At 36.0% G+C, this 21,163-nt stretch overlaps 1 protein-coding gene across 3 annotated transcripts in view; it reads right to left on the reverse strand.

Moving 5' to 3' along the window:
• Window positions 1-21,163, reverse strand: part of SH3RF3 (SH3 domain containing ring finger 3) — a 564,609-nt gene that overhangs the window by 107,973 nt on the left and 435,473 nt on the right. For all 3 annotated transcript variants that reach the window (XM_074299631.1, XM_074299630.1, XM_074299632.1), the window contains one exon: window positions 8,732-8,902. In XM_074299631.1, coding sequence (XP_074155732.1) covers window positions 8,732-8,902 — 171 coding nt within the window. The remainder of the gene's footprint in view (window positions 1-8,731; window positions 8,903-21,163) is intronic.

Here is a 21,163-nt window from a genome sequence, read left to right on the forward strand (position 1 = left end):
AGAGAGATCAGTTTAGTCTAGGATGACCCAAGAGACTATCAAAAGAAGCAAGTCGACTTCTGGCCAAGATGGAGGCATGGAGGCAGACAGCTGCTTGAGCTCTGCGTTTTCTCTCAGAATTTACTTCATGAAAAGCCTTGGAATTAATGTTTGACCGGAAAAGAAACCCACAAATAATCACCAACAGAAGACATACTTGACTGGGCGCAGGCTGAGGGCAAGCAGAAAGCGAGGCAGGCAGCTCACACTGTGCAGACCTGTAGGGGGGAGGGGTGAGATCTCTTCCGTGAAACGATCTTTAACCCAGTGTGGATAGTCTGTCTTGGCAGTAAGCCAGGAGCAGCAGAGAAGGTGTAAACACTGGAGGTAAAGAATAAAACCTCAGAAAGCTAGTGTCTCTCAGGACCTGGCCACCCCCACCCCCACCTGGAGTGACTCAGCACGTTCTTAGAGCCTCAGAGCGCAGACGTAGTGCAGCCATCACTGTCCTGCTAGTGCCTCACTGCTGTCTCCAGCAGTCTGTAGAGAAAGCCAGGTAACACCATCCAGCCCCAGCCCCTGCCCCCAGAAACAGACCAATTGTTTCTCTTGCCAATTTGTTTTCTTTGATTCCTACTCTGACAAAATGAAAAAAAAATTTAAAAGGGCTCTAGCCATTGACAGCTTCTGTATGGAGAGAGAGCAGACTTCAAACCCTGAGGAGACTAAAAGCAGACTGTCTCTAGGGGAATCCCCTAAGGGGGATATGATCTGCTCCTCAATACACAAAACTGTCATAGAGGAAATCAAAAAGGCTTTCACAAGAGAGCAAGAAGAGAAATGGGAAAAGGAAAGGGAAGCTTGGCAAGAGAGTCTGGAGAAGTCATCCCACACATTTAAAGACAGAAAGGATAAAGAAAACAAATCATTGAGAAATAAAATTAGTGAATTAGAAAAGGTAAACAACTCCAAGGAAAACAGGATTAATGAGCTGGAAAAAGAAAACAGCTCTCTAAAAAATAAAATTGATGAAATGGAAAAAAAGTCCATAGAAGATAAAAACTCAATTGGACAATTACAAAAAGATATAAAAAAAAGTGAGTGAAGAAAATACATCATTGGAAATTAGACTCGAACAAGTAGAAATGAATGACTCAAGGAGAAACCAAGAAGTAGTCAAGCAAAACCAGAAAAACGAAACAATTGAAAAGAATGCAAAGTACCTTATTAGAAAGACCACAGACCTGGAAAACAGATCCAGGAGAGACAACTTGAGAATAATCGGACTCCCTGAAAATATGTGAGGAAAAAAAGAGCCTGGACACTATTTTCCAGAAAATTATCAAAGAGAACTGCCCAGACATTGTGGAAACAGAGGGTAAAATAAACATTGAAAAAAATTCATCGATCACCTACTGAAAGGACCCTAAAATCAAAAAGCCAAGAAATATAGTGGCCAAGTTCAAGAACCATCAGACGAAGGAAAAAATACTGGAAGCTGCTAGAAAAAAGCAATTCAGATATGGAGGAGCCACAATATGGATAACCCAGGATCTAGCAGCATCCACATTAAAAGAATGAAGGGCCTGGAATATGATATTCTAAAGGCTAAAGAACTTGGTATGCAGCCAAGAATAACTTACCCAGCAAAAATAAGTATTGTTTTCCAGGGAAGAAGATGGACATTTAACGAAATAAATGAATTCCATCTATTCTTGATGAAAAAACCAGATCTACACAAAATGTTTGATATTCAAATACAGAACTCAAGAGGTTTCTAAAAAGGGAAAAAGAAATCTTGAGAACTATATTTCTGCCATAAAGATATGTAAAGAACACACATGTATAATTTGTCCTAGAAACTAGAGGTGGAAAGGAAATTATATCATGAAAAAGTGTAAAATGGTGGTACTACATCTCATGAAGAGGCAAAGGTAACCTATTATATCTGAGAGAAAGAAAGGAGGGGGATGAATATAATGTGTATCAATAGACATATTTGATTTATGGTGAAACTTCTTTCACTTCATTGAAAAGTGAGAGGGAAGGAGTAAGCTAAGAGGAAGGGAATACAGAAATTGTGAGAAAAAGGGGTAAAAAATAGGGAGAGGAACTTTAATATGGGGGAGGGATACTAAAAAGAGAGGGCTGTGAAAAGCAAGTGGTGTTCACAAGTTTAATACTGGGTAGGGGAGTAAAAGGGAAGGAAAGAAGAAAAACATAAGCAGGGGTTAACAGGATGGCAAGCAATATCTAATTATAAATGTGAATGGGGTAAACTCCCTCATAAAGAGGAAGCCGTTAACAGACTGGATTAAAAGCCAGAATCCTACTATATGTTGTTTATAGGAAACACACCTGAAGCAGGGTGATATATTCAGAATAAAAGTAAAAGGGTGGAGCAGAATCTACTATGCTTCAGGTGAAGCCAAAAAAGCAGGGGTAGCCATCCTCATCTCAGATCAAGCAATAACAAAAATTGATCTAATTAAAAGAGATAAGGAAGGGCATTATATCCTGCTAAAGGGTAGCATAGATAATGAAGCAGTATCAATATTAAATATATACGCACTAAGTGGTGCAGCATCTAAATTCTTAAAAGAGAAATTAAGAGAGCTGCAAAAAGAAATAGACAGCAAAACTATAATAGTGGGAGATCTCAACCTTGCACTCTCAGAATTAGATAAATCAAACCACAAAATAAATAAGAAAGAAGTCAAAGAGGTAAATAGAATACTAGAAAAGTTTGATATGATAGATCTTTGGTGAAAGCTAAATGGAGACAGAAAGGAGTATACTTTCTTCTCAGCAGTTCATGGAACCTATACAAAAAATTAATCATATACTAGGACATAAAAACCTCAAAATCAAATGCAGTAAGGCAGAAATAGTAAATGCATCCTTTTCAGACCACATTGCAATGAAAATTACATTCAATAAAAAGCCAGGGGAAAATAGACCAAAAATAATTAGAAACTAAATAATATTTACTAAAGAATGATTGGGTAAAATAGCAAATCATAGACATAATTAATAACTACACCCAAGAAAATGACAATAAGGAGACATCATACCAAAATGTGTGGGATACAGCCAAAGCAGTAATAAGGGGAAGTTTTATATCTCTACAGGCCTACTTGCATAAAATAGAGAAAGAGAAGGTCAACTAATTGGGCTTACAACTAAAAATGCTAGAAAAGGAACAAATTAAAAATCCCCAGACAAACACGAAACTTGAAATTCTAAAAATAAAAGGTGAGATTAATAAAATTGAAAGTAAAAAAAAAATATTGAATTAATTAATACAACTAAGAGTTGGTTCTATGAAAAAACCAACAAAATAGACAAACCCTTAGTAAATCTGATTAAAAAAAGGAAAGAGGAAAAGCAAATTATTAGTCTTAAAAATGAAAAGGGAGAACTCACCACTAATGAAGAGGAAATTAGAACAATAGTTAGGAGCTACTTTGCTCAACTTTATGCCAATAAAGTCGATAACTTAAGTGAAATGGAAGAATACCTTCAAAAATATAGCTTGCCCAGATTAACAGAAGAAGAAGTAAATAGTCGAAATAGTCCCATTTCAGAAAAAGAAATAGAACAAGCTACTAACCAACTCCCTAAGAAAAAATCCCCAGGACCAGATGGATTTTCATGTGAATTCTACCAAACATTTAAAGAACAACTGACTCCAATGCTATATAAACTATTTGAAAAAATAGGGATTGGAGGAGTCCTACCAAATTCCTTTTATGACACATACATGATACTGATACCTAAACCAGGTAGGCTGAAGAGAAAGAAAATTATCGACCAATCTCCCTAATAAATATTGATGCTAAAATCTTAAATAAAATATTAGCAAAAAGACTAAGAAAATCATCCCCAGGATAATACACTATGACCAAGTGGGATTTATACCAGGAATGCAGGGCTGGTTCAATATTAGGAAAACTATTAGCATAATCAATTATATCAATAACTAAATTAACAAAAACTATATAATCATCTCAATAGATGTAGAAAAAGCATTTGATAAAATCCAACATCCATTCCTACTAAAAACACTTGAGAGTATAAGAATAAATGGACTATTCCTTAAAATAATAAGAAGCATATATTTAAAACCGTCAGTAAACATCATATGTAATGGCAAAAAACTGGAATCTTTCCCAGTAAGATCAGGAGTGAAACAAGGTTGCCCACTATCACCATTACTAGAAATTGTACTAGAAATGCTAGCCTCGGCAATAAGAGCCAAGAAAGAGATTCAAGGAATTAGAGTAGGTAATGAGGAAATCAAACTATCACTCTTTGCAGATGACATGATGGTATACTTAGAGAACCCCAAAGACTCTGCTAAAAGGCTATTAGAAATAATTCAGAGCTTTAGCAAAGTTGCAGGATACAAAATAAATCCACATAAATCCTCAGCATTTTTATACATTACCAACACAATCCAACAGCAAGAGATACAAAGAGAAATTCCATTCAAAATAACTGTTGATAGTATAAAATATTTGGGAATATATCTACCAAAGGAAAGTCAAGAATTATATGAGCAAAATTACAAAACACTTGCCACAAAAATAAAGTCAGATTTAAATAATTGGAAAGACATTAAGTGCTCTTGGATAGGCCGAGCGAATATAATTAAGATGACAATACTCCCTAAATTAATCTATTTATTTAGTGCTATACCAATCAGACTCCCAAGAAACTATTTTAATGACCTAGAAAAAATAACAAAATTCATATGGAAGAACAAAAGGTTGAGAATTTCAAGGGAAGTAATGAAAAAAAAAATCAAATGAAGGTGGCCTAGTTGTACCTGATCTAGAACTATATTATAAAGCAGCAGTCACCAAAACCATTTGGTATTGGCTAAGAAATAGACTAGTTGATCAGTGGAATAGGTTAGGTTCACAAGGCAAGATAGTGAATAAAAATAGCAATCTAGTGTTTGACAAACCCAAAGATCCCAACTTCTGGGATAAGAATTCATTATTTGACAAAAACTGCTGGGAAAATTCAAAATTAGTATGGCAGAAACTAGGCATGGACCCACATTTAACACCACATACTAAGATAAGCTCTAAATGGGTCCATGATTTAGGCATAAAGAACGAGGTCATAAATAAATTAGAGGAACATAGGATAGTTTACCTCTCAGACTTGTGGAGAAGGAAGGAATTTATGAACAAAGGAGAACTAGAGAACATTATTGATCACAAAAATAGAAAATTTTGATTACACCAAATTAAAAAGCTTTTGTACAAACAAAACTAATGCAAACAAGATTAGAAGGGAAGTAACAAATTGGGAAAACATTTACAGTTAAACGTTTTGATAAAGGCCTCATCTCCAAAATATACAGAGAATTGACTCTAATTTATAAGAAATCAAGCCATTCTCCAATTGATAAATGGTCAAAGGATATGAACAGACAATTTTCAGAGGATGAAATTGAAACTATTTCCACTCATATGAAAGAGTGTTCCAAATCACTATTGATCAGAGAAATGCAAATTAAAACAACTCTGAGATATCACTACACACCTGTCAGATTGGCTAAGATGACAGGAACAAATAATGATGAATGTTCGAGGGGATGTGGGAAAACTGGGACACTGATGTATTGTTGGTAGAGCTGTGAAAGAATACAACCATTCTGGAGAGCAATCTGGAATTATGCCCAAAAAATTATCAAACTGTGCATACTCTTTGATCCAGCAGTGCTACTACTGGGCTTATATCCCAAGGAAATACTAAAGAAGGGAAAGGGACCTGTATGTGCCAAAATGTTTGTAGCAGCACTTTTTGTAGTGGCTAGAAACTGGAAAATGAACGGATGTCCATCAATTGGAGAATGGTTGGGTAAATTATGGTATAAGAATGTTATGGAATATTATTGTTCTGTAAGAAATGACCAACAGGAGGAATACAGAGAGCCTTGGAGAGACTTACATCAACGGATGCAGAGTCAAACGAGCAGAATTAGGAGATCTTTATACACTTCAACAATGATACTGTATGAGGATGTATTCTGATGGAAGTGGATATCTTCAACATAGAGAAGAGCTAATCCAATTCCAATTGATCAATAATGGACAGAATCAGCTACACCCAGAAAAGGAACACTGGGAAATGAGTGTAAACTGTTAGTATTTTTTGTTTTTCTCCCCAGATTATTTTTACCTTCTGAATCCAATTCTTCCTTTGCAACAACAACAAAATTCAGTTCTGCACATATATATTGTACCTAGGATATACTATAAGATATTTAATATGTATAGGAATGCCGGCCATCTAGGGGAGGGGGTGGAGGGAAGGAGGGGAAAAATTCGGAACAGAAGGGAGTACAAGGGATAATGTAAAAAATTACCTATGCATATGTACTATCAAAAATGGTATAATTATAAAATTAATAAAAAAAGAAGCAAGTCCTTTAGAATTCCATGACAATGTTAGGCCACTGTGAGCAGGGCTAATTTCATTCTTTGTACTTGGATCTCTAGCACCTACCATAATGCCTGACCCATATTAGATGCTTAATAAACATTAGCAAATTGATTTGGAGATCACACAGTATGAGAAAAACTGGCTAAGGAATATCGATGGGTAAATTCAACAATTTGAGATAAATCACTTAGTTATATCTCTAATCTTCTAACTAAAATGGAGTACATTGACTTCTATAGAAGTCTGATGAGCTATAAAATATGACGTATTATGCGTAGTAACTCCATATTCAGGTATATTAGCAATATTTGTAGCCTTTCAACATCCTGGATCACTGTACTACAGCCTCCCATATGAAAATGATCTTTCATTTTTCCATTTCTCAAAGTACTTTGTCTGGTTCTATCCTTTGCCCTTAGTTGTATATACAAGATGCTGGGTTAAATTTAATTTATTAGGCTATAAGTTCCTTGGAAGAGCAGGAACTGGCTCACATTTACCTTAGCTTTCCTATTGCTGAGCTCAGTTATTGTGCAGAGAAGGTATTTAATACATTTATTTTTGGTTGATGTTGTTGAATTCAAATGTCTCAGTCACATATACATGGCAGTGCACATCTGGGATCTCAGATCCTGGGGACTGATGCTGGCTGTGAAACTCTGGAGCTCAAGAGTTCTGAGGCGTGCTAGGCCATGGTGATTGAGTATCTATACTAGGTTCAGCATCACTCTGTGAACCCTCAAGAGGGTGTATATGTGTATGGGAATGTGCATCACCAAGTTAACTAAGAAGGATCAATGGGCCCCGGAAATGGGGTGTGCCAAAGTTCCTGTGCTAATTAATGGTGATCTTATATATGAATGAATGACTGAATAAATGAAATTAATGTCTCCTCAGTGATGTAGGGAATTCAATAACTTTAAGCTTAAGGTTTCCTTGTGTATCTAGTATGTAGCAGATGTCCAATGCAGGAAGCATACAAAGTCTACTTTTGATTCTCTGCTCTGAGTTAATTTACTTTGGAGTACAATCAGGCTCCACATATTTAAAAAGATCATAATTAATATACATTAAAATTTCTTGATAATTTCATGAAACTATACAGGAACATAGTTGTCCAATGATTTACAACATCATGTCTATGGGATTCTAATATTTCACCAACTACCCTGCTTTTCTGAAATCAACTTGCTTCATTAAGTGAGGCTATTCCTGTATTTTTACCTATTGTGGATTTTTTAATGCAAAATACCTTAACACTCTTCCTCCATTATTAACTACTGTCTCTGAGCTAGTTAGGAGAACTTCACTGATGGAAGTGACCTTAAAGCTCAATAGGATGAATTTCTTTTAAATTAACTCATGGAATACTAAGCAAAATATAATTAGAAAGGTAGAGCACTGAATTAAGTTATAATTAGAAGGGACCTTAAAACTATCTAGTTAAGCTCATTTCTCCTGCCCCACCTCTATCCCCATTTCATAGATAAGGAAACAGGAGTCTAGAAAGACATGCTTTACCCAAGGTTATTGTTATGAGGCAGGATTCGAATCCATTTCTCCTGAGACTAGATTTAGTAATCTTTCTGATTGATCATGAGCCCCCTCTTTTTTCCCCACCCACAAACAGATTGGAATGACAAATGGACTGGGACTGCAATGCGAGCATTCTCTCAGTTGTTGAATCTGGATTGTTGGCAGTTACAGATTGTATTAAAACCAGGCATTTTCCTAGATGTATAGCTCTACTTTGATTTCATGCCAAAGCAAAGTTAGGAAGGGAAATTTAGTCTGATATTAGCTAAAATATTCAAGTGAAATATTTCCATGGTACTCTTTTAAAAAATTGCCATTGGGGCAGCTAGTGGGTGTAGTGTATAGAGCACCAGCCCTGAAGTCAGGAGGACCTCCTACATTTACTATTTCCTGACTGTATGACCCTGGGCAAGTCACTTAACCCCAATTGCCTCAGCAAAAAAAAAATTGCCATTCTTCCCAAAGACAAGTAAAAATGACTTCTAGATCACTGATCCTCAAAGTGTGGTTCAAAAAATCCTGGGAGAGAGGGAAGGGTGTACAAATTCAAAATTAGTTTATATTTCTAATATGGCATATCTATAAAACTTCTTTGGACAGATCTCAATCATTTTTAAGTTTGATAACTACTGTTCTAAATGATTAAGACTGTGATGTAACCTTGCATTTTCTGTAATCTTTTAGGCCTTGAAGAGAAGTTTGGAGGGGACTTGTATAATTTAGTAAGCATGACTATTTGCTCTAGTCTCCTTACCTGGAAACAGGAGTCACATAGTTTCCTGGGAAGACTCCAGAGACCCCAGTTCTCAGAGATGTTCCCTTAAACCAACCATCTTGACACTTCTCAATGACTCGATACATCTCCCCCTTCCGCAGTTCCAACTCATCATTCTTCTGGGGCTTGTATGCATAAAGTGCTAGGTATCTGTGGAAGCAAGGAACACATCAGGTAAGTCAAGGTGTTTGATTATTAAAGAGGAAAAAAACCCATACTCATGACATAAGCTTAAGTGAACCATCTTACCATCTGAAAAAATATATATACACATGCACACACATATATGTATACATATTTGGTAACTGGGATTAAGTGACTCATTCAAAGTCACACAGCTAATAAGTGTTTGAAACTGGATTTGAACTCAGATCCTCTTGATTCCAAGACTGGTTCCTTTTTCTCTTTGCCACCATTTGAATATATATTTTTGAAATATGTCATCTTCTGGGGAGAAAACCAGCCAGGTATGAACCAAGGAGCCAGTAATAATAACAGTTAATATGGAGCCAGTAATAATAACAGCTAATATATATATATATATATATATATATATATGTATACTATTCTTTAAAGCCTACAAAGTGCTTTTCATCATATTATCTTATCCCAACCACTTTGTGAGATATTCTGGCTCTATCCCTGATTTTGCAGCTTTAATTCGTTTGAGGGATGGAGGATCTCAAATTGCTTATGAAAAAACGTGAATCAATTGCATCTACCTATGAAGCACAGCAGAAAATATCAAAAATCTCAGGAAAAAAATTGGTATTAAAGTCATTGAAATTCAGACAATTATGTCTTCCCTTCATGTACAAATTGTTTTAGGATATGAGAGACCTTTGGGAGAATTAGACTAACATGATTATTTCATAAACTGAACTAACATAATAGTTTCAGGTTCCCTAAGGAACCGAAAGAAACTTATCCCTCATCTCTGAATATTACCCTTATATTTAGAGACTGACCTCTCATTAGAAAAATATGAGTAGCAATGATAATAATAGCAAGCAGCAGAATATAGTAATAATTATAGTGAAAGGCAGAATGTTATGGTGGATAGAGAGCTGGCCTCAGACTCAAGAAGGTTTGGGTTTAAGTGTGGTCCCTGAAACATATTGGCTATACAATTCCAGGAAAGTCACTTAATTTTTAATATCCTAGGCAACTGTGTAAGACTACAAGTTTCAGAGACCTGAATTAGCGGAAAGGATCACTTCACCTAGGAGTTCCATATAGTATAAATGAAATCACTAGTCTAGTCTATATCCCTTAATGATAATAAAGCTAATAATAATAGCTGATATTTATAAAGTGATTCAAGGTTTACAAAAAGCTTAATTTACATTATTTGATTTTATCCTCATGATTACCACACAAGATAAATAGCATAGATAGGATTATGACTCTATTTATTTATTTACTTATTTTCAGGTTTTTTTCCTTAGGCAATTGAGGTTAAATGACTTGCCCAGGGTCACACAGATAGGAAGTATTAAGTGTAAGAGGCCAGATTTGAACTCAGGTCCTTCTGACTTCAGCACTGGTGTTCTACCCACTGCACTATCTAGCTGCCTCAATGGCTCTATTTTAGAGACGAAGAAAATAAGATTCACTAAACAAGAAAAGCAATCTTTTGTGACATGCTAATGAGTTTCTATCAAATATTAGGATGGAGCAATAAAACAGTAGATCTCTGTAGCTTTCTTGGATTAAAAAAAAGCAGACAGAAAAATTTCACAAATTTAAAAATTCCTAATCCTACATACCTAATTTCTTCCTATCTTCAGTTACTGGTTTGGTTTGTTCCCTTCCTTCCTTCCTTCCTTCCTTCCTTCCTTTCCTTCCTTTCCTTCCTTTCCTTCCTTTCCTTCCTTTCCTTCCTTCCTTCCTTCCTTCCTTCCTTCCTTCCTTCCTTCCTTCCTTCCTTCCTTCCTTCCTTCCTTCCTTCCTTCCTTCCTTCCTTCCTTCCTTCCTTCCTTCCTTCCTTCCTTCCTTCCTTCCTTCCCTCTCTCTCTTCCTTCCCTCTTTCCCTTCCTACCTGTCTCAATCTTTCTTTCCTTCCTTCTGTTGCTCATACATTCTCTCTATTCTTCCCTCTCCTCTACTTTCTTTTTCTCACTTCTTACTGTTCCCTTTCTTTAGGGACATAACTTGTATGATGAAATAATGACAAATCTTTTCAAACAGTGAAGAAAATATAAAGATAAACGTTCAAAATTAAGAATGACTTTTTGCTTTGGGGAGAATAAATAAACCTATTATAAAAAAAAATTCCACCTAGATCTTCATGAGTATAAATATTCAAATTTCTGCTGCTATCCCCAGGTGAGGAAAAATAAATCCAAGATATTTGGATCCCCTTTTTATGTTTGCTCAATTTTGAGTGCTGTTTGCTAGTAATACTGAAGGATGACTAGAAATAGAAAAGCCATATGAAAACAGAATTTACACAACAAAAGCCGGTGTGACCTTAAAATGGGGATAGTTTCCTATGGCAAGGAGGAGGAGCTCTAGACATACTGCTGAGCTGAGACAAAGAATATATGAGGGAGGAGAGTAGAATGAGAAGGTCCTTGCCATGACTGGAGGCTTGTAAAACAATAAAAATGATACACAGCTTTTTTATTTCTGCTTTCAAGGAAATATAATTGAAGAATAAATCCTGCTTAAGTTTGCCTCATTCTGCCTCTTTATGATGTCAGAAAACTCTTTTTGATTCTATGGACAGTAAATAAACAGAAGTAATGAGCAGAATACCAAGCATTGGCTAACAGTTCCTTGGGGTGTGCTTAGGTTGATGTGCTTGGCTCCATTTTTCTTGTGCACGTGGTACGAGGGCCTAATTAAATAATTATATTGCATTATTCACCAGATGGGAGAAACCATTGTGTATAGTCTTTGTTCAGTTTGCATAATCAAATGGCAAAAAGAAGGTCTCTTCTGCCTGACAAGAAACAAGAAGCTCCATATATCCTTAAGCATGTGAAAATAAAACCTGACTTGAAATCTTCTTGGTCCTGTGGCTATCCAGCCCTGCCCTGCCCTCTTGGTCTGAGGGAATACAATGGTCAGATCAAGATGGCTTCACTTAGGTCAATAATTATCTTATCTGTACCACACCGTGTAGAACAACAAAAGTAAGTCATTTCACACAAAAAGGAATGTGTTTACATTTATGAGCTGTGGCAGAGAGAAAAAAAAATATTGCCGCAGGTTCCAGGCTATTGGTCTGCTGTTAGACTCGGGGCCTGCCACAAACACTGAGAAGCTTCCTCCTTCCTCCTTTTCCATATGGGGTGATGCTATTGGCGAGTTTGGTAAACATTTTCAGATGAAAGGGTCACAGGATCTTAGCCCTCCTGCTCTGGTACCCAAGAGTCACCCTCAAAGGGTTTATTTTGTTTGATCAGAGCCCTGGCACGAGCCCTGAGCCTTATTCACAGCTAGCCTGTATGGTGTCATGTACATGTGTGCCGCAGATCATAAAACACTTTAATGAGAAAAGTCTTTGGTTTCATTGAAATCATATGCAGCGTGTCTCCTACCCTCAAGTTTCCGTTTTTACTTCTCTAAGTTTTTCTTCCTTTGAGAAGGCTTTTCCAAACTTACTATATAGATTTCAAGGTGAAAATAAAATGCTATCTTCTCTAAGATGGATATTTTTACTGGTTCTAATATCCTATGCAAAGTTGATATTCTTTTCTCCTGTTCAACTTCCCTGCCAATACTATCTCCCCTACCTATAACATGAATGGCTTCTTCTACAGCTTTGTCCTCCTGTGACATCTGAGGTCTACTGGGGGAAATCTGATCCATTGGTACCTATTTGATTTTCTGTCAAGTAGAACTCCTATAGAGTGTAAAGGAGGAGTATCCTCAGGCTCCTTTCTGCTGAAAAACATAAGGCCCCAGATAAAATTTAGCTGTTGGATAATCTTAAAATGCATTCCTTCCTTACTTCTAACTAGACTGCATAGTTTCCCTTAAGCTGTAGTTAAGATAGCATCTTCTGGATAAAGTTTTTTTTTCGTACAAGCCTCAAGTAGATTTCCCTTCCCAACTTCCTTATAATTAACTTTCTGCATTTATATACATAAAGTATATATATGTACATGCATATATATATATAAATACATGTATTTATACATACATATATATATATGTATATATACATATATGTATAAAACTCCAAATGGGGTCACAAAGAGTCACATGACTAAAAGGACTCAATAAAAATGTATGTATTTATTAGGATGGAAGAGTTTTTTTGCCCTCTCCCTCACTAAATAAGCAAAACTTTTTTTTTTAAACAAATATGCACAGTCAAGCAAAACAAATTCCCACACTGACATATTAGAATATGACAATGTTATGTCACATATCACTTCAGTCAGGAGGTGGGTAGCATTGATCCTCTGAATTGTGAATGATCATTGCATTGATTAGACTTCTTAAGTCTGTCAAAGTTATCTTTTACAGAGGGTTGCTCTTATAAATTGTTCTTTTGGTTCTGCTGACTTCGTCTCAGTTCATACAGGTTTCTCTGAAATCAACTTCCTTTACAATTTTTTGCGCTCTTTTACATGCTCCCAAACTGGCATCTAGTCTTATTTCAGTGACTTAATTGCTTGCTCTATAATTCATATAAGGAAGTAAGTAAACATAATGATTGCATTGTGGAAGAAAAGTAAAGTAGAAACAAATGAAAGAAGGTTCACAATAAAAATAGAAAAAAACTGAGAAACTATCACAAGAAACAGTTATAAAGAAAATATAGGAGTAAAGTCAGTGTAAAAAATGAAATACAAAGGTTGAAGGAATGATACTGAAAAAAAAATCACAGAGACCACTTAGATCAATCTCAATCATTTTATTACTGCAGTAAATTTGGAAATGTAAATTAAGGCAACTCTGAGATACCACTACACACCTGTCAGATTGGCTAAGATGACAGGAAACAATGACCAATATGGGAGGGGATGCAGGAAAACTGGGACACTGATGCATTGTTGGTAGAGTTGTGAATGGATCCAGCCATTCTGGAGAGTGATTTGGAACTATGCTCAAAAAATTATCAAATTGTGTATAACCTGTGATCCAGCAGTGTTTCTACTGGGCCTATATCCCAAAGAGATTTTAAAGGAGGGAAAGGGACCCATAAATGCAAAAATGTTTGTGGCAGTCCCTTTTGTGGCGAGAACCTGGAAACTGAATAGATGCCCAACAACTGGGGAATAAGTTATGATATATGAATGTTATGGAATATTATTGTTCTATAGGAAATGATCAGCAGGATGATTTTAGAGAGGCGTGAAGAGACTTATATGAACTGATGCTGAGTGAAATGAACAGAATCAGGACATCATTATACACAGCAACAAGATTATACAATGATCAATTCTGATAGAAATAACTCTTTCCAACAATGCGATGATTGAGGCCAGTTTCAATGATCTTGTGATGAAGAGAGCATCTGCACCCAGAGAGAGGATTGTGGGAACTGAGTGTGGCTCATCACATAACATTCTTACTCCTTTTGTTGTTGTTTGCTTGCATTTTGTTTTCTTATTCATTTTCTTCTTTTTTGATCTGAGTTTTTTTGTGCAGCAAGATAATTATATAAATATATTTACATATATTTTATTATTATATTTTAACATGCATAATATATATTAGATTGCTTGGCATCTAGAGGAGGAGTTGAGAAAAAGCAGAGGAAAATTTATAACACAAGAATATGTAAGGGTCTATGTTGAAAAATTATCTGTGTACATGTTTTGAAAATAAAAAGCTTTAATAAAAATATAATTACAGTAGAAATGTGCTAGGCATTTTATAAATACAGTGGATGAATTACTACTATTTCCAAAGAGGAGAAGTGGTTCAAGTTGAGGAAGTCAAGATGTTTCCAGTCACTTATGAGAATCCTATGTACTCTCTCAGCAGAATATTCAGGACAGATTACTCCACAGACTCCCAGCTGCTGCCTAGACCACTCTTTCCCCTACCTCAGCCTTTCATCTTATGCTACTGACATCAAAAAACAGTTGGGGTAGGACACGAAAATGAGAAAGCAGGGGCAGCAAATGGTAATTGAACAAGCTATTGCCAAATGAGCCCCATTCTCTTATTCCTCTTTCTTTCCCAGTGTGGGAGCATCTTGTGCCTTATGGTCACTGAGTATATTAGCCAAATAGCTAGTTGTCCAAAGGGGAGACTGTTAAACCTGAAATGATATCTGGGAGGGCCAGCTGTCCCAGGTCGCTTGGGAGAACTGTGAAGAATGTAGAAAAAAGCAAACTGCCCCACACTATGCTTAGTCAGGGCTCTTAGCATCTCACTTTCACAGCCACCAAAACTCACACCCAAAAATTCAAAAAATAAAGCAGGGGTGTTAGTTACTTTTTTTTGAGATAAAAAAAAAAAAATGTGAAAATTATAAAAAGTCAGCTTACTTGATAATCAAGTATGATTAATAGTTATTTTTATGCTTCTAAGAGAAAAGTTTTTTGTAAAAAAAAAATTAAGTTCATTAACATTGAATAGTGAGTTAGTGTTTTTCTTAATCTTTTACAAAAATTCATATCTAAAAACAGTACAATCTGATACAATAGATAGAGTTGCTGCCTCTAAGTCAGAAAAGGACTCATCTTCCTGACTTCAAATCTGGCCTGAGATACTTACTAGCTATGTGATCCTGGGCAAATCACTTAACTCTGTTTGCCTCAATTTCCTCATCTGTAAAATGGGGGAAGGAGAGAAAAAAATGGCAAATCCCATTTCACTTAAAGAATGAAAATGTATATATTTTTTATATTCATGAGAAAAAGCATCTAGAACTGAAAAGGACTACAGAAGCCGTCTAGTTCAACTCCTTCATCTTATACACAAAGAACCTGAGGTCAAAGGAGACTAATTTGTCAAAGGCCACAAAGATAGTAAATCTTAAAAATGAAATTTGAATTCAGATCCTCTGACTCTAAAGCTAGCGTTCTTTCCACTGAACCGTGCTGAGACTAAAGTGTTTTTCATCATTAAAAATCTTATTAACTTTAAATTTCTTTTTTTGTTTAGAATACACACACATTCCATTTTAGAAGAAATAACAAAATCTAGCAATGAGAAGACAGAGCTTCTATGACACATCCTTTGCTCAACTGATATGATTCTCATAAGATACCTAATGGCACTAAGATCCAAGGCTATAAGTAGATTACTAGATTACTATGTTTTCTTTTGCAGCTTTTTAATTTGGGATATGATAACAGATATGATATTTATATATAGTCCTTGCCTCATCATACCTCCTTTCTAACTCTCAACAAAGAATTTTATATTCTTTTGTATTCTTCTAAAAGATGACTAAGGCCATCCATTCTAAATTTTCCTCTTCTCTCAAATTCTACACTTCAAATCATTTCAGCATTCTTTTTTCTCTCCATTTTTGCAACAAGCTCTTATTAAAGAAATTTGCTTGCTAACACCAACTTCCATAATTCTGTCCTTGATCTGATTCCCTTTGTTTTATCAAGGTGCTTTTCCCCTTCCCTCTCATTCCTTAATTCTTAATTTCTTCATAGCCAAAGGCTCTTTCCCTGATATCCACAAATGTACACAGATCTCCCACAGCCTTCAAAAGCGTTCATTTGATCTTACCACTCCCTCAAGATATCCTCCTTTATGTCATCATCGTTTCATAGTCTGTCTTAGAAAAATCTATCTACATAAAATGCCTCCATTTTCTCATCTCTCACTCACTCACTTCTCAGCACTCTGCAATATGGTTTCTATTCCTATCACTTACCTGCAAATGCAAAATATTGCTATATATATTTATAATTAAATATAATGAGTTTCTTTCAGCCATCATCTTTCTTATCTTTCTGCAATAATTGGTCTTGTTAATTATGTCCTTTCACTCCTGTTTTTCTCATAACAATGCTCTCTCTCCTGACTTTTTTTTGGTCTAATTAGCTTTCTTTAAAAGATTATCTACTCCCTATGTGTGAATGCACTCTGTTTTAGGCCTTCTCTTTACAATTTATGTTTTCATTAGTTCCTACAGATTCAACAATCATCTTTGTGCAGATAACTACTAAAAATACATATTCTGCCCCTATCTCTCTCCTGAACTTCAGTACTGCATTTCTAATACCTCCTTGATGCTTCATGGGCATGTCAAAATTCAACATGTCCAACTACAACTCCTTATTTCTTCCCCTAAACCTACCCTTCCTGGATACTTCCTTATTTTTATTCAGGGCACCATCATTCCTCCAATTACTCAAGTTCAAAAACCTAGGAGTTACTCTTAACACTTTACACTCACCATCATCACAATTTTTAAAGGGTTGAAGAAACCCATATTTAATCAATTGCCAAATTTTGTTGATTTTATTTTCATAATTCTTGCATCCATTCCCTTTACTCTCATTCAGTCTCTCAACATCTTTCATATATCACAAAGTTTTCCTTGTACTATAATCTCTCTCTATTTAAATCTGTCTTCAATGTTGGTGCCAAATTGATATCCCTAAAGCAGCATTGGTCATGGTGTTTCTTCTCTCTCTCTCTCTCTCTCTCTCTCTCTCTCTCTCTCTCTCTCTCTCTCTCTCTCTCTCTCTCTCTCCTTCTCTCTTTGACTTCTGTTCTTTCACTCTACCTTCAGATAAAAGTGGACCTCTTGCTTTTTCCTCATAGATCCACATCTACAAAAATTCTTTCAACTTATCTCTGCTTCTCAGAACCACCTTTTTCTCCCCCTCAATAGTATTTTTATTTATTTATATATGTTATATATATATATATATATACATATATTTTTTTTCAAACATTCATATCTGTAAGATTTTGTGTTCCAAATTTTTTCTCTCTCTCTCCCAATACAGCAGGAATCTTACATAAGTTTATATATATCCAATACTTTTAAAACATATTTCCATATTTGTCATGCTGTGCAAGAAAAATCAGACTAAAAGGGAAAAAACACAAGAAAAACAAGCAAACAAACAGGTGAAAATATTATGCTTCAATCTGCATCCAGTCTCCATAATTCCCTCTCTTGGTCTGGATGGCATTTTCCCTCCCACGTCTATTGACATTGTTAGAATCACCTTCTACAAGGGACCTACATGGATTCCCTCAGTTTTTAGGGTTCTTTCTATACTGTAAAGGTTTTATATTTATTTTTCTGTGCACATGCTCTTCCCTCCCAGTATAATGTAAACTTCTTGTTTCATTTTCAAACTTGTTTCTTGTGTACCTAGCTCAATGTCTGGCATAGAGTAGGCATTTAATAAATGCTTGTTACATTGAATAAATAAATTTAGAAACCTTCTGTTTCAGGATGGGACAAATCAAAACCAGAGCACTGAGAAAGGAGAGAGGTGGTAAATAGCCCCCTTGAAAGTAGGAGTGGGGAAGATAAAGCAACAAAAGAAACTGAAGAATGTTTAGACATTTTGAAAGGTAACCACTTAGTCGACAAACATTTATTAAATTCTTACTTTGTGCTGGGCATTGTCCTAAGATGAAAGGTATATAAAGACAGACAAAAAAATGATCCTTCCCCTCAAGGAGATAATATTCTAATGGGGAGAAACATGCAAACATTTCCAGGCTATAGCACTGTTTTTTTTCTGCAATGTCCAGAAACCTCTTCACTTGCAAGGTCAAAAAAATGGGTTTCACAAATTAGAAATACTTTGCTGCTATTTGGGCATTTCCTTCTGATTGACGGTATCCTCCAGAACTTTGATTTTTAAGAAGGTGGCCAGGGCTGGGTAAATAAAATCAAAGAGAGAGAATAGCCTGAGTGAGGGCAGGGGACAGCCAGGGGTGACAATATCCAGGGAGATATTTTCAGAACCATGAAGACTTGGCCATGTTCATAAGAGGAAAAAAAAATGAAGAAAAGAGAGAGAGATATCTAGAAAACCAAGGGCTTATGTGAAGTGATTGACTTTGACAGGGAGAATATCTCATCCTCTGAGAGGGGAGGGAAGAAGAGAATAGGGTAAGAGGTGTGATGGAAGCTCATGATTGACGAACTCAAGCTCCTCAATAAGGAGGCTAGGCCATATGCTGAATGAGGCATGGGGGTGGAGTCAAGGACTTGACAAGAGATATTTGGAACAGCTGCTGTGGGGAATATGATAGGGAATCAATCACAGAAGAATAGAAGGACTGCTAAGTGTCAGTGATTGCCCAGCTGAGCTTAGACAGCATGAAACTATAGTACACCCAATCACTGGGGCCCTGTCATTTCCTCCAATAGTATGCTTCATGTTATGGGAGCAGGAAAAGAGAAAGTGGATAGATAGCAAAGGTAACTAAGCTATGGGGATTATCATGGTGGGGACTGTTTAAGGACATTCAAGCACAGAGTGCACTGCATGACTGAAATATCTAATTTAAAATTAGAAATATCTAATTAGAAATATCTAATATGACTCTAATAATGAAATATCTAATATTAAAGTTCACTTAAAGTGAAAAGTAGAAAATGAAGTCAGCCTAATGTAAGAGTCTGGCAGAATGGGTTACAAGTGGCAGAGGTTGGTTTATTCTAATCTTCCAAGATGTAACTGCAAAGCCTTCAATATTGACAATAACTGTAGGGACTGTGCTGTGATTGTTGTTCAGTCATTCTGATCATGTCTGGCTCTTTGTGAATCCATTTGGAGTTTTCTTGGCAAAGATACTGGAGCGGTCCACCATTTCCTTCTACAGCTCTTCGTACACTCAAGGAAACTGAGGTAAACAGGATGAAATGACTTGCCTAGGATCATATAGTAAGTATCCGAGGCCAGATTTGAACCCAGGAAGTGGAGTTTTCCTGATTTCATGCTCCATGTAACCGCTCCCACAGGCTTTATAGTAAAATTTTATTATTGTAAACCTGCTGTCTCCAGAGTATTGAAGACAAGACAGAAAAGAGAAAATGAGGATCCTTCATCCTTGTAGCTGAGATGCAGAATTTCCAATGTAGAATCAGCAGAGACTACATCAGGATAGCTACAACATGAACTGAATCGCCAATATAAAAGTACAGCAGAAGAACATTCAGAAAAAGGAAGAGCTCCACAGTCAGCTCAAACTCAACATGTCTTTATCAGAACTCATTCTCTTTCCAACTCTCCTCCATTCTAAACCTCCCTATGTGTTTATTTATAATTCTTCTGTTCAGCATTTAAAGCTCTTCACAATCAGGCCCCTTGATAACTTTCTGATATCTTATACATTCGATGATCCAGACACAAATTTGCAGTTCCTCGAACACAACACTCTCTTTTATATGTATCTCACTGCATTGGCTGTCCCTCTTGCCTGGAAAGCTCTGATCCCTCATCTCTTAACTTCCTTCAGGACTTAGCATGAATCTTACCTTCTCCAAGAGACCTCTCCCGGTTCTTCTAGCTGCTAATGTCTTCTTATTTCATTTATCCCTCATATACTCTGTAGAGATCTCTTTCTAGTTTTATATATTTTATCTCCTTGTAAGTTCCTTGAGAACAATGACTGGATTTTTGTTTCTTTTTTTTAACCTTCCCTCCATGTTTAGCACAATTCCTGGCACACAGTAAGTACTTAATAAATGCTTTCTGATTGACTCTAGTGGTACAAAGTATATCTAGAATCATGTCTTAACATAACAATGATATTTTAACAAAAGAACTGACAGCAAAGGCATTTAAGGCTGATATGTGAATGATATTTGGGGGCAGGTAAGACAAGGATGATATCATAAACATCTTGGAGTTGGGAGGAGAGTGGGGAGGGATTTTTGAATATGAGGTATTGTTAGTTATTCAGAGGGGAGGTGAATGTAAATTATGCACATACATAATGCTTATTACAATAGCTTTTTAATGTAGGTACAATAAAGCCCTTAGATAAGTCTAGACTTCATCTGTAACTCCTGCTCCCAAGTGCCATGATATGGCAAAATGAAAACATTTTCATTGATGCACCTATATTAGGGGTTCTTAATTTTTTATGTCATAAACTCTTCTGATAGTTTAGTCTATGGACCCTTTCTCAGAATAATGTTTGTAAAGGAATAAAATAGAATTACAGAGGAAACCCTCTTGAAATGTAGTCATCAAAATATTTTTTTAAAACCTTAATATATGGATTCCAGATCAAGAACCCCTGGATCTATGTTAATTTGAAAGTCTGTAGTTACATGATGCAAGCTTTTGTCCTAGAAGAAGAAGATTTTGACATTGATATCAACCAACTTGAATGAAGACAGAAAGCATATTAGCTCTGCCATTGACTCTCTGTGTGACTTTGAGCAAGTCATTTACCTTTAGGGGCTTATTTCCTTTTAGGAGATTGGACTAGTTGAGCTGGAAGGCCCCTTCTAAAAGTATGCTATAAATATTCAACAACAGGCTTTCTGAA

The sequence above is a fragment of the Sminthopsis crassicaudata genome, chromosome 3 (genome assembly GCF_048593235.1).
Source record: "Sminthopsis crassicaudata isolate SCR6 chromosome 3, ASM4859323v1, whole genome shotgun sequence".
In the NCBI taxonomy this organism is placed as follows: domain Eukaryota; kingdom Metazoa; phylum Chordata; class Mammalia; order Dasyuromorphia; family Dasyuridae; genus Sminthopsis; species Sminthopsis crassicaudata.